General features: G+C 40.8%; 1 protein-coding gene across 1 annotated transcript in view; it reads right to left on the bottom strand.

Moving 5' to 3' along the window:
• Window positions 1–21,481: 21,481 nt before the first annotated feature.
• The window catches only part of LOC131326928 (uncharacterized), a 33,211-nt gene continuing 30,708 nt past the window's right edge, over window positions 21,482–23,984 (bottom strand). Inside the window, exons 20-21 of the mRNA XM_058359841.1 lie at window positions 22,268–22,582; window positions 21,482–21,720 (exon numbers count right to left, since the gene is read on the bottom strand). Of these exons, the coding sequence (XP_058215824.1) occupies window positions 22,382–22,582 (201 nt within the window). The 3' untranslated portion in view covers window positions 21,482–21,720; window positions 22,268–22,381. The remainder of the gene's footprint in view (window positions 21,721–22,267; window positions 22,583–23,984) is intronic.

Genomic DNA, 23,984 nt, shown 5'->3' with positions numbered 1-23,984 from the left:
TCTGACCGGAGTAAGGGTCTGTATGAATTCGCCAAAGCCCGCCTCATCCACTAACTGCCTCACTCTTGCCGGCAGACTCTTATATAGCTCCAAGGAACTGCACGCGCCTCCAAAGCCGCAAATAACCCTTTGCCTCGCTCTCGCCTATTTCAAACACGAAAACAAGCAACAAAGGGACATGTTAGCATGCAAGGCTTTCATTCTCAAGTTCTAGGTAATCAATGTAGCCTAGCGACGGATGGTTGGTTCAAGTTATTGTGTTACATGCATGGCATTCGATGTGAGAATTATGGTATCGCAAACTGGTTCATTTCAAGGGTTATGGCATATTCCTCAAAGTTCAAATACATGCAAACAAATTTGAATTTGGAATTACAAAAGGAGGTTTTCTAGGAATATACCTCTGTCCAGCTGCTTGAAATATGAGTCTCAGGGTCTCTCAGAACAAGCTCGGGGTCATACTCTGTCCGCCGTGGCCTGTATGCCACAAAACCTAACGGCACAAACAAGTGTGGCATAAGAGGTACATATGCCTCGACTGAAAAAGGAGGGCGTATCGCTCTTCCGGCCTCCTCCACCGCGGTCACCCTTGGCCCCTGTGCCTCTGCTCCAGCCTTTTCCTCTACCTCCATGCCTCTCAAAGCCTCCTGCTCCTCGGCTCTCTCCCTCTTGACCTTCGCAGCGGCCTCTGCAGCGGCTATTTCCCTTTCTCGCTCCTCCCGAGCCTCTAGAATTGTAGCTCCAATTGCGGGATTCTCCTCGAGGAGTTGGGTTAGCTTCTCGTCACTCAAAAATTTTGCAACATCCTGTTTCGTGAGTGGCCTATGGCCTGACGATGTCACCGCTGGCCGGAATAGCACATCCTCTTCTCTATAAACAAAAGGAACCCCCGTGGTCTCCTCCTCCTCAGCCACGATGCCCTTGCCCCTCGCCGGGTCCCTCGGCGGAGACCCACTCGGCCCAACGCGTCACCATCGGCACCGCTGCCGCCAGTGTTTCTAGAACCACCTTCAGTCACCACTAAGCTGTTTATGGCCATACTTGGGTCTAATGGCCAAACAAAGGGGCCCACGGCCCTCGGCTCCTCTGTCGCGCGATGCTCGTCGCCACCACCAACCTCCTGCTCACGACCTTGACCGCCATCGCCACCGCTCATAGCCGCTGCACTAGAACTCACTATGGCCTCTACTAGCTGTTGATCCCCTACTTCGATCTCCATGGGTCCTTCCTCATCCTCGAGACGATCAACGACCTCTCCTCCGCCGCCATTGTTGCCGTGCTCTGCCATGAACAATTGGCTGTGTTTGGGTCTCTTGATTTTGGAAGAAATCCTATGTTTGGGAGAGATTGAGAAAGTTTGAGAGTAGAGGGAGGTTTTGAAAGTTTGAAACCGCTAAGGACTGGTTTCTGTAGCATCCCCGGGAAGAAAAGGGGAGGAAACAGGTTTGGGCCGGGTCTGGGCTTTTTCCCAGATCCAAGCCCTAGCAGGCCTCCCTCGCGCGATGGAGTGACTCCATCGTGCGATGGAACAATTGGGCCTCTGGCCCAATCCAGCCTCTGGACAGGCCCAATCATGTTTATCTCTCTTACGAAGCCCCATGAGTTCTTATTATGGCATCGCAACAATTTTGAGGGTCATCAGGAATAAATACTTGTTCATCTAGAACATTTTATTTCCCCAGCAACTATCCGCCCGCACACTCTCCAATTTCAAATCAACGACGATGCATCCATCCAATTTCAAATCAGCGACGATCTATCCGTCCAATTACAAATTAGCGACGATCTATCCGTCCAATTTCAAATCAGCGATGATCTATCCATCCGTCGAATTTCAAATCAGCGACGATCCATCCGTCCAAATTCAAATTAGCAACGATCTATCCGTCCAATTTCAAATCAGCGACGATCCATCCGTCCTATTCATTTATTCCCCAGAAGAGTCATATCAATGATTGATCTGCTCTCCGATCCATTGGTGCACGGTATTTTTAGATACTCGTTTGCATTTTCCATTTAATCGGCTTTTGGGCAGATTTGATGGGTGTCTAGAAATCTTTGACGTTACCCGTACCAGTCAATGGTGCTCCACGCGCCGTCAAAGAGGGACTATTGTAGACACCCCAATTTGGATCTCCCAATTGATTTACTTTGTTTTTCGATTTCTTGTTTCCCCGATGACGAATCAGATCAAAAACAGTCTTGAGAGTGAAATGGTTTGAGCTTGGAATGAGTGGAGCCTATCATAAACCCCAGAACCCTAAGTCAAAACCCTAACCTCAAGTTTGACCATCGCGCGTTGAAATGGATCTCACGCGCGATGCTCCATCCGCCAGGTGTTGGTCAAAGTCAACCTACGTCAAAACCCTAACCTCAAGTTTGACCATCGCGCGTTGAAATGGATCTCAAGCGCGATGCTCCATCTGCCAGGTGTTGGTCAAAGTCAAAGCCTTGACTTTTGACCATCGCGTGGGTTGGTGAAATAATCGCGCGATGATGTCACTCTCTCACGCAATGGTCAACACCTGTCCCTTTCACTTTTTTCCAGCTGGATTTTGTGATGATCAGGGGGCTACTGACCTGTGGAACCCTGTTTTCGTCGATTGAACAACATTTGCAGGGCCTTGGAGTTAGCCACCCACTCAAGCTCTCCCATCACCTTTTGGGGATGGCCTTAGCCACCAAGTAAACCAAGGCCAGCTTTGTTGGCTGGTCTCTCCTCCAAGTTAGCCACCCACCACACTCTCTTCCAACCCCTATAAAAACCCCCCATGGTTCATCTTCCTAAGGGTTACAAAAAAATCAAGCAAAAAAACGAAGGGCTACACAATCCTCAATATCCTTACTACTTCATCACTCAAACCACTTTCATACACTTATTTCACAAGCTCTACCACCTTGTTCAAGCCATTTTCATATCACTCAAGCAAAGGTATAAATTTTCTGCCTACGTACTATTTGATCCCCGAGGGGGGGGGGGTTGGCAAGGTCAAGGCTGGTAATCAATACCAGTTCTGGTCCAGAAGTCAGCAGGGTTGCAAGAACCGTGTAGCTAGTACACCTATGCTTGACGGAGCCATTCACGCACGCGACTGTCTCAGTCAGCGCGCGACGGTCCTCGTAGGGATAGGATACTAGTTATTTTTCTGTTTTCTGTGGTATCATAAATCACTCTGAAGCATGATTAAAATTAATCCACTGACTTGCATGCTAAAACTCATAGCTTAGCTTTAGGTCGCCTATTTAATTGCTTTGGAATGCCGCTGGATTGCTTCTGAATATGTCTCAGAGCCCAGGCATGCAAAGCAATTCCTAGAAGTCCAGTCATGACCCACGCGCGGTACTCTGACTCCATTGCGCGATGGTCAACCTTTTTTTAGGGGTTGCTTATGTATGGGCAATTTGGTCTCTAACATTTGTTTCAATACCCCCACTGTTTAGGGGTTTCATCTTATTCCTGTTCATCCTGTTTGTAATAATTATTTACTTTCAGTACATATAAACTGTTTGGTTTGTCCCTGGGTGTGCATTGGTCCTTCCAGAGCCCAGAAGGAGATAAAACTTAACCTGTTGGGAGGATATCGACTCTCGCACAATGGAGTGGTTTTGACGCGCGACGGTGGACTTGCATGCTGGCAGATCCATGCATGCAAGTTGGCATTGTTTGTGTCAAATTCGTGCCAACGCGCTGTTTTGATATCCAATCACAGTGTTGGATTTTTATCTCATTTATTTTCTAATATATCATTCATCCATGCTATTTTTTGATCACATCCTGCAAAGTGTTACAGTTTTGAACCCCCAATTAACTGCTTCCCCGCCCTAATTGGCTAAAAATTGTTTAAAGAAAAAAAAAGAAAAATCACAAATAATTTCACAAAATGCTTAAGTAGAGACCGATCTCCGGATTGGGCGAGCGGGATGCCTTAAAACCCTTCCCCTCTCGTAACCTGGCTCCCGAACCCAGATATGGTTATGACGGACTGGTGCTTTCACGTTTTCAAAAACAAACAGCGCGGCAGGTGCTTCGAAATATGGTTCCTTGGGTGTCGGACCTTCAAAACTCAAGTGGCGACTCTGTATTTTTGAGCGCTTGCCATCTGCGCTCGCGCTCCCTCGATTCCAGGCCCTTGGTTTGGAAATCTGGAAATTTCCAAGGGCATGCTGCCCACACCGGTCCTTTGTAAGCTCCTCATTATTATCAATCCAAGTGTCGGCAGTGAAAACCTCAATTGCCCAACCTAATGCCATCATGTTAATCTCCGGTTTGAACGGGATGGATACGATTAGTTTGGGTTGGCTTTCTGAGACAATATAGTGGCTAGGGTTGAATATGGTGGAGTTAACCTCCTTTATCATGTGTAGGTAAGAGCATCGCCTACTTACCACACATGATGCTTGGACCTCTGTCGCACGGGGCATTTGCTAAATAAATTCTAGAGCTAGCTTGGTAATTGAACCATCTTATCTTCCGGTTTAGGAACCTTAATTGAGTATCTTGAACCACATAATTGGGTGAAAATGTGATTTAACTTGAGCCGTGGGTGTTAATTTATTCCGAGACCTAACCTACTTTTTATCCTAGTTTATTTGCTTTTAATTTAGCCTTTTTACTTTCCACCGCAAACGTAAAGCAAAGTTGGCTGCCTAAAAGCCAAAAACCTTGCTTACTTCTACAAATCCAACCAAGCCATATTAATTATTCCCGTGGGTACGATCCCGGTCTTCCAGATTATTATGCTTGAATTGGACGTTTAAGCCCTACGCTTGGGGCGATCTTATTTGATATATTGACGAACGAAGCATTGGGTTCGGGCCCCATAGCTTTGGCGTTTTGAACCTGATTGATGTTAGCGGCAACTGCGTTATCCCCATTTGAAGCCGTACTGGCGTAATTGCCACCGCCAAACAATGCGCTGCTATTTCTAGAGTAAGCCTTCGATTTAGTTTTATATGAGGAGAACTCTCCCTTAGGCAGAATTCCACTCTACAGTGCATCCTCAATGGCCAAACCAGACTCAAAGAAAGTCTTTAAGTTTGTAGATGCTTGAACCAATACAAGGTTCTTGGCATAGTCGGGCTGAAGATTGCACGAGATGATGCGGAGTTGATCCCTCTCGCTCGGGCGTTCAGTCATTAGAGCGGCTTTGGCTCTCCACCTCTTAACGAAATCTGCAAAGGACTCCTTTGCTTCCATTTTGGTGGACTCCAACTCATGAATGATCATCTTAAAATGAGAGTTGTAATTGTACTGTGCAACAAAGGCAGCCCCAATGTCTTCCCAAGTCCTTCTTTTGGAGATGTCGAGCGATAGAAACCATTGAAAGGCGGGCCTAGAGAGAGTCTATGGGAACAGTCGAGACATAGCCTCACTTTCCATACCCAGCAGTTTCATTGTAGCATGACAGCCAAAGAGATGAGTCTTAGGATCACCGCTCCCATCGAACTTAACCAAGTCAGGCATCTTGAATTTTTCGGGAACCCTAGCATTAGGGTACAGGCAAAGACGATCCAAGTCAATTCCTCCTGCACTGATTTTCTTGGATTTTGAGACAGCTTCTTCCAGCCTAGCAATCTTGGCCATAAGAGCGGCCATGTCAGGGTTTTAAACAGGCCTAACAGCAACAAGGTTCGGGTTTGGAGCAGGTGCACGAGCCTCTTTAGGAATGGGCTGAACAATGAGACGCCTTGCATGATTTGGATCCTCGACAAAGATAGGTTCTACATGAACATCCTCATCGTCCTCGCCTTCCTCTTCAAGCACTGGCGCTGGTGGAAGACGAACGTTGATGAGATCATTCAGACGAGTGATGGAAGCATCAGTCTGAGTGGCCCTCTGTTGCATAACAGTGATACTGTTCTGGAGGTTCGTGAGCATAGTTTCAAGATTGAGCGGCTGATCTGTCATCGCAGGTTTTTCAGTGGAGCTTGATGAAGAAGCTGAAGATGGGGAAACCAGCGGCGTGGCTTTTTACAATATTGATGGCGAACCCAATTGTAGGGCGGCCAACAGTGAACCTAGAGAAGTCTCCGTTGCGACTACAAAGAATCTAGCCTGACAAGTCTTTGAACTGGATTTTGAAGACGTTCCCACGTAGGTTTTGCTCTTCCTTTCGGTACTTTCTTGTTTGGTGTAATGGCTCCAAACTAGACAGTAAAGCAATTGAAAGCTCAGTGACGTTCCTGCAGCCGCAGTTAATTGCAAAAAGAAATGCAATGTACATGTCATCGTCGTCATTATCCTCTTAGACTCTATAACTAAAAACGAGTCTGTCTTATGATGTTTGAACATTGCCAAAATCCTCAGAATTCTTTTTGAGGTGTATCCTTTGAATAGATTGACTAACACTAAGAGATGTCAAAATAGTCTAAGCTTTTGACTATTCCGTTCTCGAAGTTTCAACTTTGGAGTCAGAACAACTCAGTGTAGATGACGTGATACCGGAACCGGGGTGGCGTAGGCGACACAGCGCCGTAGCCTAAACGGTGTACGTGCTTAGCACGATAACCAAACTGGTATAAGCATCACGGCATTCTCTCTGTTGTTCCTTGTTTTCTGTTTGAAACCTCGATCGGATATTAGACAAGGATTTAGAAAGTCTTGATTTCCCAAAGTCTCGTTGATCTAAGGACTTTGAAAATTGATAACGTGCACCATCAAGATGCACGACTCTTCATCGGGTCATAGCAGCATCCTAATAATCATAAGACAAACCCGAAAGAGAGACAACCTAGAAGCCGCTCTAAACATACTCCTATGCAAAACGGTATGTATGTATAGTGTATGCGATAAGGAAAGCAGTAACACGTAGACAGTATATGGGGTTAGATGCAAATAGATCTTACCTTGTAGGTACCTGTTTTAGTTTGGAGAGTTCTAATGCTTTGTATATGCAAAGGCCAGTTTTGATTTGAGGGGGTTCCTCGGACTAAAGCCAAGATATACCTTCTGCTGCTCGCGTAACCGCAGAGCAATAGTCAAATGGTAGAATGACTTATCATCGTCGAAGGTTATCGGGCATTCGAGGTCCCCGGACTCCGATAAACCGTGCAAGATTGCCAAAACACTCCAACGGGGCTATCCCACATTGATGCAAATGAGAAATGCTAAAAATTGATTGAGAAGAGAAGAATCACAAAATTGCAAAACGCCTTTTCAAATTTGGCTCACTTTATTTAGTCCATCTTTAGAGGAAACTACACAAGTGATCGATCGAAAAAGTCCCAGATCGGATTGGCCGGACACAAGGTCCTGTTAAATCACCATTCCAACCTTCGATAGCGCGAAGCTAACCGTTTTGACAGACTTTTTTAAAAGATTGTTCACAAGCGTATTAAACTCTAAGCATGGATTAATATTGGTTCGATTATCCCCAGCAGAGTCGCCACTGTGGGCAGCATGCCCTGAAAAAAGCGGATCGATAAGCATGCTTTTGGCAGACGAGCGCTCAATTTAGAGTCGCCACTTGGGTTTGAAGGTCCGACACCCAAGGAACCGAACTTGAAACGCTCGCTGCGCTATTTATTTTGAAAAAGTGAAGGAACCAATCCGTCATAATCATATATGGGTTCGGGAACCAGGTTACGAGAGGGGAAGGGTTTTAAGGCAACCCTCTCGCCCAATCCGGAGATCGGTCTCTACTTAGGCATTTGCGAAAACATTTGCGATTCTGTTTGGTTAATCAATGCTTTAGCCATTTAGGGCGGGGGAATAGTTTAATGGGGATTAAAGCCGTAACACAATTTGCAGGATGTGATTGATAGCATGGAACAGTTAGTATAGGATGAAAACAGACTGCTGTGGGAGTGTAAACAGACTAGAAGGCTGCTGTTTTGGAGTGACGTGCGCAGGTGGAAACCAGTATGCACTGATCAAGTCAGTGCATGCTAATCAGACTTGCGCGCGCTACTACAAGAAATGCACGCGCTAGTAAGTCTAAGCCCACAACTCTTATTTTCAAGCCCTCTGGGCTCTGGAAGGACCAATGCACACCAAGGACAAACCAAGCAGTTATAATATACAATTTAAAGGCTGAAAAGCCCTACGAATTAACAAAACACCCCATAAACAATGTGTGGACAAAATAACGGCCTAAGGCCAAGTTACCCATGCAAGGCCAGCCACTGGTCGGAGACAGATTGGCGTGCGCGTATGGCGCCATGGCGCGCGCGTGTCTAAACCATTCAACCAGTGTTTGGTTTACATGTTTCTGGGTTCTGGAACATATCCTGAATGATCCCAGGGGTACTCCACAGTAGCAGATATGCATATAGAAATACAACTAACAGTTCTAACAAAGGAAAGCAGTAAACTGGTTATTTACATGCTCGCAGTGATCCATGTACAAATTAAAGTGTAAAAAGAGCAAGAAACCAATCCCTACATAGATCCGCGCGCACAGCCACAGAGTGGCGCGCATATGGAAAACTGGCGTGCGCTGGTCCAATGCTCACACGGTTTTGAAACCTTGCCAGCTTTAGGGCCAGGATTGGTATTGATTACCAACCTTGGCCCTGCCAGCCCCCCTCAGGGATCAGAATAGAGAGTAGAACAAAGGTGTTATACCTTTGGTTTTGAGGTTTGAAAAGAGTATTTGAGCTTTGATGTTGAGGCTTGATTGAGTGGTTAGATGTTTGATAATTGAAAAACAAAGTGATTGTGGGATGTTATAACCCTTTTAGAAAATTGGAACCCTTTTAATGGAAGAACTATGGGGGTTATATATAGGGAGAAAGGAAGGTAGATATGGTGCAAATAGAGGAGCTCAGCCAGTCCACGAGGCTGGCTGAGGGTTACTTGGTGGTTAAGCTTACCAACCCATAAAGGTGATAGGGACAGGCTTAATCGGCGCGCGCACGTGTTGTGCCCCAGCGCGCGCATGTCATATTAACACGCGCGTGGGTCAACGGTCAAGCTTTAACTGTTGACCACCACCCGTTCTGTAACAACCCTAATTTTTAGTAAGTAAAAATTTTGTTAAAAATTTGAATTTTATTTTAACACTTGGATTCGCTTCCAAAAATTCCTTTTGTATTTCTAATAATCCGTCATAATTAGATTTTAGTCTTTTAAAATTATATTTATTAGCTAGAGATTCTACTTGGCAAGTATAGTTAGATTCTAACCAATTAGTTAGAGGGACCTAACTACCAATTCATCTAGTTACTTTCTCTTAACCCTAGATGAGCCTTTTGAACCTTTTGAACCTTTCGAACCCTAGTGGAACCTTTTGGACCTTTAACCTTTAGCCATTGGACGATAAAAGTTAGAGAAACTTTTATCCATTGGACAATAGATCTTTCATCCAAGATCTTTTGATAGATTTGTCAAAGTACAAGGATATAGTTATATATATAGGTATATATACACATGCCTAAAGGATATATGGTATTATTTTAGTGTATATAGTACCTCACACTTTTATCCATTGGTCAATAACCGCTAGGGAAATTATTACCCATTGGATAATAGAATTAGTAAGTACTAGGGTTTTATTTAATTATTATTTCCTAGATTTCCCATGTGATGATATATTTATATAAATATATATGTGTGTACTTTATAATATATACCCTAGATTTCCCAAAGATATCCTAAGTACAAAATCTAGTATTTTAATAAGAAACATGTGCCAATTTGGACTATTTTAATGGGGAATTTTGATCTTATAATTTTTTATTGAATTTGGAAATCTACCTAGATTTCATAGTACTTGTTTATATATATATATATATATATATATATATATATATATATATATTACAAAGTACACATGTGTTTATTTGTATAGTTTAATAGAAAATCTTGACTTGAAAATCTAGTAAGATTACATAGTACTTATGTACTTATATTTATATATACTTGGTCATACTAATATATATATATATATATATATACATACATATATATTTACATTGTACAAGAGAGAAAGAGAGAGAGAGGAGGGCCGAGAGAGAGAGAGAGGGCCGAAGGAGAGAGGAGGGAGAGAGAGAGAAGGAGATTTGGATTGTACCTTGGCTTGATCTTCCATTGTACTTTGACTTGATTTCAATCTTGGGTTGTATACTTCTTCAAGCAAACTCCCTTCACATTGTCCTTTGTTGTTCTTTAATCATAAAATCTTTGTAAAATCCTCCACCAATCTTTCCATAATCCTATTCAAAGTACCAAAATCTAGCCTTGCATGCCTAGAACTAGGTAGGAGTTGTACAAGTAAGCCATAACCTAACCCATCAAGCTTGACAAGTGAAAGAAAAATGAGATATATAGAGAGAGAGAGAGAGAATTCGGTTGAGAGAGAGAGAGAGGGAAGCCTTGGTCTATAAATAGAAGGCCATTCCAAGCTTAAACTTACACCTTCTCCATATGCTCCAACTTCTCTCTAGAAATTCTAAGTGTTCTTAGTTCAAAAGTCCAAGTTTCTTGTTCTTTCTTTGAAGTTCTTGAGAAATACCACCAAACCACTCCAAAAACCACCCTAGATCTTTAAAGTAGCCTAGTTTAGTTAGCAAAATTATTTCTAGGAAGAGAAAATCCATCTCTCTTCCTTTCGAAGCAAACCGGAGGCGTTACGCCGCCGATTTGCAAAACCGACGACCTATTCTCAAAACCGACCTACCGCTAAGAAGAACGGTAGATTCTCCCTATCTACTACTCTAAAGTATAAGTAGAGTTCCATATATGCTATCTCTAAGTATATGTAGAATATCCTTAACCGTTTTCTATAAGTATATAAGGTTATCTATTGCTTGTAATGTTTGGAATGAGGGATAGTTAGTAAACTCGTTTGCTAATGGTGGTATGAACATGTTGAATAATTGACTTTTACTTTGATAAACATATGTTGTTTAGAACTTGCCAAAAAGGAAGAAAGAACGGCTTTCGAAAGATAAGACTTATCGTTGATAGAAGTATTCGTATTTTGATCTTTAGGATGGTTATGAGCATGATTACAAATATAGAATTGGATGATCTTGCTAGTTAGTTTCAAGATTACAATGAATGATTTATGATTACTTTTGTGAAAAGTCCTACCGCGGAGTCAATGCATGAAACGAGACACGGAAATCGAGAAAGTAGAAACATGACACCTAGGGTGTGGTTAACGAAAAGGTGTGTTTTGACTTGGATAAAATATTTTTGAAACTACATAATGGCCGGACATAGTAGCCATTGTGTGGGTGTGTTTTTCGAAAACCCAATGGGAACCCGGAGCGGCGGAACCATTGTGGGATACTCGAAACTTGGAGCGGCAGAACCGAGGGTTTTGAATTGTGGATTGGTTATCCGTGGAGAGGAGCCAATGCTAAATTCAATGATTTTGTGTGCCAATGGGAACCCGGAGCAGCGGAACCATTGTAAGGTTGTGTGCATTCCCATGGGAACCCGGAGCAGCGGAAGCATGGTGAGGATCCTCAGGAACCCGGAGCGGCGAAACTAAGGTATGGCTTGGTTATCCGTGGAGAGGAGCCAGTGCAAATTTTGTGTGCCAATGGAAACCCGAAGCGGCAGAACCATTGTGTGGATACTCAGGAACTCGGAGCGGCGGAACCGAGGTTGGCTGTGTAAAAACGATTTTGGAAATGATGATTTGGAAAATGAAAAATGGAAAATGGAAAATGGTGACACGGTCCACGACGAGTCGCATAGGAGAACTCACAAAATCATGGACACAAACGATAGTTGATTAGCGAATGTGGATGTGTCATTGTGAACTATTTTGTTAAATATGCATGTATTATGTGGAAATCGTTAGTATTATGATCTACTACTTGTAAGTTAAGGGTTAGTGGGTACGGATTATTCTATTGAGCTTTTGTAGCTCATGGTGTTACCTTTGGTGACCCTGACATATTATTTTGGTGGCGACGCTGGTATAATGTGTCAGACTTTGTAGATGAACAGGGTGAGCTGTACACCTTGGAGGCTTTTGGAGCCGAAGAGCTGGCTAAGATGGAAGAACAGGCGGAGTTGTAGTTAGAAACCTTAGTTCCCCTTCCCTTTTGTAATGAAAGTACTCTTACGGAGGTTGTGATGTAATAAAGAGCCAGACTCTATTTTGAAGTTGCAATAAAATTGTCTATTTAACGTACCCGAAATTGGGGGCGTTACACGTTCGTTTCACCAGCGCGCGCAGATTTGGGTTAAGCACGCGCATGTACCACCTACTCATGCGTTGGTCAATGATCAAGCTTTGACCATTGACCAACACCTATCACGTTGATCTGCGCGCGTAGGCTTCAAATCAGCACATGTCAGTAGGTTTTTTTGGCTAAGGTTAGAGGTTCAAGGGTTTTTTCAAACACTCAAAGCTCAAATACTTATCATTTTCGGGGTGTTCTTGATCCATTTCATCATTGGAGAATCAAAAACCGAAAGTAAACTAATTTGGATGCCCAGATTGGGGTGTCTACAGGATCATCAAAGGAGAACATTTTCACCTCGGCTAGAAAATGATGTCGTTCTTGGGTAGACCAATGAGTCGGAGTCAATCCCGTCACCAAATAGTTGATGATATCTGCAAACCATGTGGCCGTTGAAATGCCAAACAATTGTTCATCGGGAAAGGAGTCATCGATAGGGATATGAGAAGTGCGGTCTTCGAACTCCAATCGAGACAAGTGGTCGGCCACCACATTCTCTACGCCCTTTTTATCCTTGATTGTAAGGTCAAACTCTTGCAAGAGGAGGATCCACCTAATCAGCCGTGCCTTGGCATCTTGTTTCATGAAAAGGTATTTGAGCGCGGAGTGATCAGTGTAGACCGTGATAGGAGCTCCCACTAAGTAGGACCAAAACTTGTCCAATGCAAAGACAATAGCAAGCAACTATTTCTCGATTGTAGAATAGTTCATTTGGGCCTCATTGAGAGTCTCACTGGCATAGTAAATCACATACGACTCTTTTCCTTGCTGTTGTCCGAAAATGGCCCCGATGGCGTAATCGCTTGCATCACATATTAGTTCGAATGGTAGAACCCAATCCGGCGAACGAACGATGGGTAGAGAAGTAAGACTTGACTTAAGCTTTGAGAAAGCTTCCTCACAAGCAAAAGTCCATTCGAGCTACACATCTTTTGGGAGGAGATGGCACAACGGCCGAGCAATGGCGCTAAAGTTTTTGATGAACCGCCAATAAAAACCAGCATGCCCCAAAAAGGAATGGACGTCCTTTAAACACTGTGGAGTGGGGAGGTTCCTAATTAAATCAATCTTTGCTCTATCCACCTCAATACCTTTGGACGAAATGATGTGGCCAAGGACGATGCCTTCGATTACCATATATTGACATTTTTTCCAATTCAACACCAAGTTCTTCTCCTCGCACCGTGCTAACACTAGCTCCAAGTTGGTGAGACATGACTCAAAAGAGTAGCCAAACACGGAGAAGTCATCCATGAACACTTCCATGACCTTTTCCACCATGTCACTAAAAATTCCCATAATACATCGAGAGAAGGTGCCGAGGGCGTTGCATAGCCCGAACAACATGCGTCGATATGCGAAAGTCCTGAATGGGCATGTGAGAGTAGTCTTTTCTTGGTCCTCCAAAGCCACTTCAATTTGGTTATAGATGGGTGGGGTCTCAAAGTTAGTAAAAGACTAACTTTGAAGGTGAGAAAAGAAAACAGAATGTTCTTGAGGAAAGGCCTAGAGAATGTTTTTAGAACAACATTCTCAAAGCTTGGGAATAGAGAGAGTGAGTATATGGGCCAGATGAGAAAGAGAGATTAGGGACCCCTTTCACTTGAGTGGAGGGGTGTATTTATAGGCAAGAGCCAAGGATTTCAATTCAAAATAGGGGAGGTGTCTTCTGGTTGAGCTGGAAGTGCTTTTTCAGCTAAGCCGTTTTGTAGCTGTGGCTCGAGTGAGCGTGGCCGACAGCTTTCTGAGCCAGTCAGAATTTTACCTAAAATGTCGTGTGGTTAACCTCTTGACCTCATGCGGTGTATTCAATTCTATTACACCGCACGGTGTAGGGGTGTGCCGTGCGGTACTAAAGGTTCAGTTTTGCGCTTTTGGGATTATCTGGGCTTTTGGGCTTATCTAGGCTTTTGGGCTTTTTGGGTTATGGGAGCCCCTCATTCAAGCTCTCGAAGGTATTTGTTTCCTTTCTTTCATCATCGGGGTATTTAAAGAACCTCCGAGGTCCGGATTGGGGTGTCTACAGTTACACCTTAAGTTGATTTGGTGTTTCAGTTAGAGGTATCCGCTAAATCGAGTTCAAATTATACAAAGGAAAAGATAAACGGAGTACTTACAGTGGTTTGTCGAACCTCCAAATAAGCTATATTAAGAATCCTTGGCAACGGCGCAAAAAATGCTTATGACTTTAGAATGGATACTCTTGGATGTTTAGCCCGAAGTGTAGGGCTTCTAGTCGATTGCAGAATAACTCGATAAGACCGGGATTGCACCACATGGAATCAATAATAGCTTCCTCGGATTGTAGGTTTTATGTAAGGATTGTGGCATTTAGTCGGCCAACTGTCGGTTTTGCTTTGAAAGTGGAAATACTAAAGTGAAAAAACTAGAAACGAGTTTAATAAGCTAAAAGAGGCAAGTCTAGGGATCATTCATCCTATGACTTAGGCCGTTATTGGTTCTCGATTATAACTCAAGCGAGAGTCACGACTGCACGCTCACGCTCGAAAGATTTAACTTTAAAGACTATGTTTAATCAAATGATATGATTTGCTGGAGACGAACTAACTTGTTTGACTAATGAATCGAACACGTAGGAGGATAGAGCTCCAACCATGCTACACACCAAGACCGCTTGTCGACATGGCACCGAAAGAGTTGACACCCCTAGTTTAGACCTAAAATTGCAAGACTAGTTCTATTTCGAAAATCATACTTTTAAGCCCGAGGGTTCGAGAATCAAACAACAACCTAAGTATTTGGGAAAGATTAACCCAAGACTTAGCCAAAAGACTACTCACTCATAGTTAAAGAACAAAGCATAGCATAAAAATGAGACATGTTATTTAACCGTAGGAAACGAAAATAAACTTGATATTAGGGAGAATCTAGTTCGTACAAACAAATTTAATAAACAACAAATTAACGAACTACAAATACCTTAAGGCGTTCTTGCAAGGATAACACTAAAAAGCTTGAAGCAAAGATATGGAGTTCTTAAAACACAAAAAAAGACTTAAAACTAAAAGACTAGATAGTGGCCAAATATAACATACAGAGTTATTAACATGGCTTATAAAATTAGCCTACAATGGACCAAAAGGTCCCCAAAATATCCCAAAAACTATCCTTAAATAGAAACTTTCCATAAATGGAAGGTTGAACAATTCAGCATAAAGTTCTGGTCACAGAGTAGCGGTATCGATACCTAAGTTTTGAGGTATCGGTACCAAGCCAACTGTGAAGCACTGGAGCAGAAAGGTACCGATACCTATTTTTCGAGGTACCGATACCTTGTTCTGCAATCTCCAGAATTGGACAGCTTGCTTCATAAGTCCTTTTGATGCCTCGACGGCCTTCTGACTCTTCATTCCTTGATACTTGAGACTTGACAGAGGAGTGTCATGTGGCCTTGGTCTCTCAGATGCCCTCGAGGACTATCCTTGATGCATTCGCCTCGCTTCCTAAGCTTTGACTCACTCCATGTCATTCTTGACCACCGGGCGTCCTCCGAGGCTACTTGTAGTGCCGTTAGGTTCCGGTTGCGATGAAATGCGTGTTGTTGGGCACTTGGACGCTTGGCTGCACCCCAGAGCATCCCTTGGTGATCAAACACGCCTTATTAGCACGTTTGACCTAAAACACTTACAAAATACCTTACGTGCAATATCGAATAAAAACAGTAACTTAAATGCATAAAAGCTACAAACTAGAAGACTTAAGCACCAAGATTATACAATCTTGGGTGCTTATCATTCGCTGCCGCCGTCGGTGTCGAGTTTTAGACAAGTTGGGAGAGATGTGGGGGAGTAGTGTGGTGGTTGTTGTCGAGCTGTGACAACGGAGGCGGTGAAGAATGTGAGGAGGATTGGGAAGAGGAGTTTTAATGGGTGAGGCATTGTGAGAGAGAGAGAGAGAGAGAGAGAGAGAGAGAGAGAGTAGAAGGAGGAGGAGGAGAGAGAGAGAGAGTAGACACCATGGCACTGTGGGGAGATTCGGTGAGGAGAGACAGAGAGATGAGAGAGGGGTATGAAATTGCAACAATTTTAGGAGAAAGGGACGTTTTTGTCTTCAAAACCATGTCTTGGCAATTAATGTTTTCCTTTTTATAACTTTTTAATTCCGAAAAAGTAGTCCATGAGTTGAGGAATATTTACCCCAAGCCCCACTGAAACCAAATTCCCCCAAAAACTAACCCAAAAAAAACCTCAAAACTGTGACGTTAGTCACCCACCGACTCTCATTTTCACCTTTCTGGGCCTCGTTAATTCCTCTCTCTCTCTCTCTCTCTCTCTCTCTCTCTCTCTCTCTCTCTCTCTCTTTCTCGTTTCTTTTTACGTAGATACATCCTCTCTCTCTTCTCCACAGCAAAACCTCAAAGCACAGATTTTTTTTTATGAAAAAGCATGGACTATTCAATGAAAACCATCTTCGTTCCTCATGCCACCGCCAACGCCGTCTACCTCTGTTTGCCTCTTGGCTCCGGTCACAGTTCAAGCCAGACATGGAGGACCTCCACGTTTTCTTTGCCGAACAAATCTCCGTCTGAGAAGATTGTCGATTCTCTATCCATTGGTGATCTTCTCCCACTCGATGAATCTCTCTCCTTTTACCATCTCCAAGCCCAGAAGATTGTCACCGAAGTGATCTTTATTCATACACTACATCAATATTGCAGAAAAAAAAAAGGAAATTTTTAACTTGGGCCTTTTTCAGTTTAAGGGTTTGGATTTTTTGTTTTTGAAATTTAATTAGGGCTTGTTCAATTGAGGTTGAGGATTTGGACTCTAAATTATTACCATACTCTAACATCCACTCATTACCCCTATCTCCAATCACTACTTTCATTTTTATTTCTATCTCTCTCCAATCATTACCCCAATCATTACCCTATCTCCCTACCCTAATCATTAAAAATTCAAATCCAAAATCCAAAAACCTTCAACCGAACAAGCATTTTTGTTGAGACGGGTGATTAATTTAAAAAATATGTTTGGTAATTTTTTCGTCTGGTGAACTTTTTGGTGCTTTTGGTCATATTTTGTTACTTTTGAGACTCCTTTTGTTGAGACGGATGATTAATTCAAAAAAATGACACCAATCTAACAAAAAATTGAAAAAGACGAACAACACCCACAAATCAAAAAATAAAAACAAAGTTAGGGAGAACACAGCCCAAGCAAAGTAAGTAGTAAAAAATTACGAGTATCGATACATTATATACATGGAAATTAAATTTACATGTGTTTGTGCAGAATTGTGGGTGGGTGTCGATAAGTCAAGGTACACAATCAATCCCTCATATACACATGGGCCCCACACCCATAATTCCGTGTAGACCCCATGTGTATGTGAGGAGTTGTAGTTGGGTTGTGGTTGGTTGGTTGGTTGTGTATGAAGCATTTCTTGTGTCAAAAATACCCAATTTGTTTTGTTCTGAAACTTGATTTCAAGGATGATGCTATTGTGTCCCTGGTCATTTTGGAAACACCATAATTTTTAGCATAACTTCATCATTATGAGTATAACTAAAATCCATTACAAGCATAACAGAACCCAAATAAGGCATAACCAAGAAATATTCAAAAAAACCAACCAAGGCATAACCAAACCCAACTATTGTTTGTTATGCCTTATTATGGTTTTGTTATGCTTGTAAGAGGTTTTGGTTATACATATAAGGGAATGACTTCGGTGTCCCCGATCATTTTAGGGACACCGTAACTTTTGGCATAACAAAACTATTATGAGTATAACCAAAACTCATTACAAGCATAATAGAACCATAATAAGGCGTAACTTGTTTGTTATCCCTTGGTTGGGTTTGGTTATGCCTTAATTGGTTTTTTGGATATTCTTTGGTTATGCCTTGTTTGGGTTATATTATGTTTGTAATGAGTTTTAGTTATGCTCATAATGGTGAATTTATGCCAAAAATTACGGTGTCCCCAAAATGACTAGGTACACCATAGCATCATCCCTACTCATAATGATTTTATTATGCCAAAAATCACGGTGTCCCCAAAATGACCGGGGACACCTGTCACGCCCTCGATTTTTAACATAATAATAACAGTAACCTTTAAAAGGAAAACCATCGCGGTATACTTATAATAACCCAAAAAAGACTTTCTCATATCGTAACGACCCTGATTTTTGGTAAATAAAAAAATTCGTTAAAAATTTGAATTTTATTTTAATACTTGGATTTGCTTCCAAAAATTTCTATTTAATTTCTAATAATCCGTCATAATTAGATTTTAGTCTTTTAAAATTATATTTCTTGGCTAGAGATTCTACTTGGCAAGTATAGTTATATTCTAACCATTTAGTTAGAGGAACCTAACTACCAATTCATCTAGTTACTTTCTCCTAACCCTAGATGAGCCTTTTAAACCTCCTTGAACCTTTTGAACCTTTCAAACCCTAATGAAACCTTTTGGACCTAGGTTATTATATACATATACATACACACATATATATATGACTAGTCAATTAAGTCATACTGTCATCTTGGATCTTTACCCATTGAACGATAAAAGTTAGGAAAAATTTTATCCATTGAACAATAGACTTTTCATTAAAAAGATATCTATGCTAGATTGTTAAGTATAAATATATAGTTATATATAGGTATATATACACATGCCTAAAAGGAGATATAAGCATTATTTAAGTAGATATTACGTCACCCCATTAACCATTGGTCAATAACTATTAGGGAAAATATTATCCATCGGATCATAAAGTCAATCTTCCAACAAGTACTAGGATTTACTAAATAAATCATTTCTTAGATTTTCCATGTGATGATATACTTATATATATACACACACCTAGTAGATTTAATACCCTAGATTTTCTAAGTACACTAGTACAATATTATGAACATGTGCCAATTTGGACTATTTTAATAAAGGATTTTGATCTTATAATTTTTTATTGGATATTTGAAAATTTACTTAGATTGCATGGTACACACACACACACACACACACACACACGTATATATATATATATATATATATATATATATATATATAGAGAGAGAGAGAGAGAGAGAGAGAGTTTCCTTCTTATAAGAACTACCTTATTTTAATAAAATGCAGACCTCTCTTTCCCGATCGAATTTCGATGATCCAAGCCGCTCAATGTGTTCAGAACGTGATTTTAAGGGTACCCGCGAGAAATCAATAAAAAAAAGACCGGGAAGGGCTTCATCCTAGCAGTTTTTGTTTGTTTTTTATCTAACGGTTCAAATAAAAATTGCTCAAATCAAGCCCTTTCTGGTCATTTTTTTTGCCGATTTTTCACTATTACACTTGAAATCACGTTTTAAACACATTGAGCGGCTCGGATCATCAAAATCCAATTGGAAAAGGTGAGAAATGGGAGGTCCGCATATAAGGTCCTCATTTTAAAGTTTTTACCTGAAGATTTCTGTATATGTATATGTACTTGGACTTATATATATGTGTATATATATACTTATATTATTACAAAGTACACATGTATTTATTAGAATAGTTTAATAGGAAAATCTTGATGTAAAATTTAGTAGAACACATAGTACCTATGTACTTTTATATATACTTGGTCATACTCATATATATATATATATATATATATATATATATATATTGTACAAGAGAGAGAGAGAGAGAGAGAGAGAGAGAGGAGGGCTGAGAGAGAGGGAGAGAGAGAGAGAGATGGCCGAGAGAGAGAGGAGGGAGGGAGAGAGAGAGAAGGAGGGAGGGAGAGAGGGAGATTTGGTTGTACCTTGATCTTCCATGATCTTCTTACATCCTTTCAATCTATGGTTATATATATCTCCAAGCAAAATCTATCTTCCAATGTCATTTTATGTTCTTTTAATCACCAAATCTAGTACAACCCCTCCTTTCCTCCACCAATCTTTCCAAAATCAAATCCAAAGTACTAAATCTAGCCATGCAAGTCTAGAACTAGGTAGAAGATGTACAAGCAACCCTTAACAAGCTTTCAATCAAACTTGACAAGTGAAAAAAATCAAAGAGGAGAGGGAGGAGCGGGTATAAGGTTACTCTATTGAGCTTTTGTAGCTCACGGTGTTACTTTTGGTGACCTTGACATATTATATTGGTGGCGACGCCGGTATAATATGTCAGACGTCATAGATGAACAGGGTGAGCTGTATACATTGGAGGCCTTCGGAGCCAAGGAGCTTGCGAGGATGGAAGAGCAGGCGAAACAGTAGTTAAGAACCCTAGTTCCCTCCCTTGTTTGTTAAAAGTATTCTTGCAAGGCTTTGTGATGTAATAATGAGCCAGACTCACTTTGTTTTTGTAATAAAACATCTTATTAACGTACCTAGAATTTGGGGGCGTTACACATATTCATTTGCTCAGCACAATTAAGTTCAAAGATTAAAACAATGACACTCTGGCCCCAAAGTTTCAAAGTTTAGTCAAAAGATAAGTTAAGTGATTGCAATATTTCTAAACCAAGGATTTGAATGAAAATTATAAATTACGTCTTCTCAAAAAAGTTTACACATTTCACATCAACTTTTACCTCCACTTTATATATTTATCCTCTATGAAGACATCATTATTACACTTTTATTAACTCACTTTTCAAAATAGAATATACTTTTAAGGGCAAAATGAAAAATGTACCAAATTTTACCCACTAACTTTAAAAAATGGACACTTATTAAGGGACAACCCAAAATGAAATACTGGACTTTAAAAAGGGAACGGAGGGAGTATTTCTTTATTCTTAAAAAAAAGAAGCAAATGAAAGAAACCCGTTCCTATCCCATAGGACCCACACTCCTCTCTCTTAACTATTTCAATTTGAGGTTTGGCGACGTGTGGCTGCAAGTTGGGACGGCGACAGCTGAAGGATTTCCTTCGGCCGGTTTTACTTCTCTTTTTTTGTCTTGTTCGGTTTTATGCCGGTTATGTCCGAATTTATTCCAGTTTCGTCCGAATTTTGTGCAATTATGACTAATGTCCACAAGTTTATCATTATTTTTGCTATGGAGATCCGCCTTCCCGAGGCATCTGTTGTCTTTACATCTGATCCATGTTTGTCGGCCCATGCTTTTAACAGTGTGGACAGAGTGGTGACTTCCCGCAAAGGCATGACTCTGCCCCTTGTAATGGCTCCAAATGGGAGTTTCCATTCTTGTCGTGTAGGTCAACGGAGTCATCTTAGATTCGTACCGGTGGCTTTTCTGTATCTTAGCTTTTAGGTGGTTGTAACAGTTGTATGCTTGGTTTGTATTTGATTTATTTGTAGATGTCGTAGGGCTTATATGACTTATATCAATGAACTGGTGCGCTCTTGCCGATTGACAAAAAAAGTCATTGAGACTATGGCAAGTTGCAATTTACACATCTTCACAAAAAAACACAATTTCTCAGCTACTTAAGCTCAGCAAACATATGAATATAATGAACACAACACCCAAGCCTATAACCATAAATTACAAAAAAATAAGGTTGAAAAAATGAAAGCATAAATACTAAAAGAGTAAGCAGTGTCTTCAAGCCTGAAAAAATTGGGTAACAGCCAGAAGGCAACCAAAACCTGCAAGAAAGAACCAAGAATATGAAATTGTAATGTCACTAATAGTGAAACATAAAAGGTGAAAAATGAATGTTAATAACGAAAACATGTTTGACAGTATCGGCGATGGATAAATTTATAGAAGGATAAAAAAGCAAGCATAGTCTTGAAGCACATGGTACAACTCAGGCATGAAACAAAGTGAGAAATAGTAGGAAACAAAGTGAGACTGGAAGAGGCTGTTTTTAATGAAGCCGGAACAATACACCAGAGATCAATTTTTAAACTTTAGCAGTCCCGAGAAAATTCAGACAACAGCAACGGCAACAATTCAGGTACAGGGACTAGAGGAAGGATAAAATTCCAAGAAAAAATCTAGAGTAGTCAAGATTAGAAGTTCCATTAGGTTAGAGGTGGGTTAGGGGACACGGCACGGACTTTTAGATATGAGAACCAGATTTAGGATATATAGATATCAGGAAAAGCCCGCATTCACAGTAGGATTCTGTGGAGATCTTGTTGTGTTGAATATTTACAGTTCGGTATTTATGCCAATAGTGATACATACCTGTTCAAAATCTTCAACTCCAAATTGATGAAACAAACCAACCCTGAGAACCGAACTCATAACTGAAGAAAAAATCCACTCAAAAAGTAGAATGCCAGAAGGCCTGATGAAGTGTCAACTTTTCGGAGCAATTGCAGCCAAGGCATTAGCATGTGTTGGTGAAAGACTGCTCAAAATGGGCTGCATCTGATGCCCATATAGAGATATCAGGTGTGAGAAAGCCCTCCCTATATTAGATTTGGCTTCAGAGGTTTCATCAGGTGATACTGCAACTTGGGCAAAAATATTTACCAACTCTGGTACTAGAGACAGTATCTGCTTTGAGATAAAAAGAGTTAGAAGATACAAAAAGTTATAAAATACGATAGAAAGAAAAAAACAGAAGATCAAAGTTTCAAGATAGCAAAGGATATCACTTTTCTAGTTAACGAACATGAATATAGTAGTGCCTTATGAAGCTTCGACGCACTTAAATGGTTGCACTATTGCAGTATGCATGTTGGGGACACGTATATGCCCGGCAAGTCCTTTAATTTCTTTATCTTTTTTTTCACAGCCAAGTTGTGGACACATATATACATGTTTTGTGCTTGGCTGTGAACTAAGTCCTTTAATTAACAGCCATCGTCTTTTTTTGTAATTGTCAAATGGGAGCAATGATGTGGGAACTAAGTCCTTTAATGTCAAACGCTCCAATCTCACGGACTTCACAACTTGGCTGTGAACTAAGTCCTGTAATATAGGTATATACGTATATTGCTTGGCTGTGACTTAGTTCACAGCCAAGTGAGATTGGGCGCGTAATACGTATATTGCTTTAATTAGGCTCCCCACAACTTTTTTTCACAGCCAAGTTGTGAAGTCCTTAGTTCTTGCTTTAATTTCTTTATGCATGTTGGGGACACGTATATTGCTTTGAATTTTCGGCCAAATGTTTTTTGGATAAAATAAAATTTTAATTAAACTTCTAGACTAAAACCCTGGAAATAAAACCTAATTAAGTTATACTATAACGATCCTATTTTTTTTGTCAATAAAATTAAACGTTAAGTTATAATTTCTTTTTACTTAAAATGTTATTTTAATTATTTATTCATTTGTTGTTATAATTTAGGAAAAATGACGGCCAACGACGTGTTTTGATAATTAATACCCGCCACGGACAAGCTGAAAACATTTGTTAATGTTGAAAATGTCCTTGGCGGATATTAATTATCAAAACATGTCATGGGCCGTCATTTTCCCTATAATTTAACCCTAGGTCTAATTTAACCTAATCCTAAGTACTAACCTATTATGTACTACTTAAGAATATTTATATACACATACATATATGAAGCTTCTTGTAAGGACCTTCAATAAGGACCTAGGTAAGGACTCAAGGATCTCGATCAAATTTCGATGATCTGAACCATTCAATGTGTGCAGAACGTGATTTTAAGGGGTCCCGCAAGAAATCAACAAAAAATATAACCGAAAAATGCTTGTTTGGAGCAGTTTTTAATTGAGCCGTACCATGAAATCTGCTCAAATCAAGCACTTTCCGGTCTTTTTTTTTTGCTGATTTCACGCGGAGACCCTTAAAATCACATTGATCGATTCGGATCATCAAAATTCAATCGGGATCTATGTAAGGGAATCCTTATATATATACAGTCAGTCTCAAATGAGGGAGTCCTTATTTTAGTTAAAATGCGGACCTCCTCATTTCTCCCAT

Source organism: Rhododendron vialii, chromosome 5a (genome assembly GCF_030253575.1).
Source record: "Rhododendron vialii isolate Sample 1 chromosome 5a, ASM3025357v1".
NCBI lineage: Eukaryota > Viridiplantae > Streptophyta > Magnoliopsida > Ericales > Ericaceae > Rhododendron > Rhododendron vialii.
The sequence above is the reverse complement of the archived record's forward strand: the minus strand, read 5'-3'. Positions and strand labels throughout refer to the sequence as shown.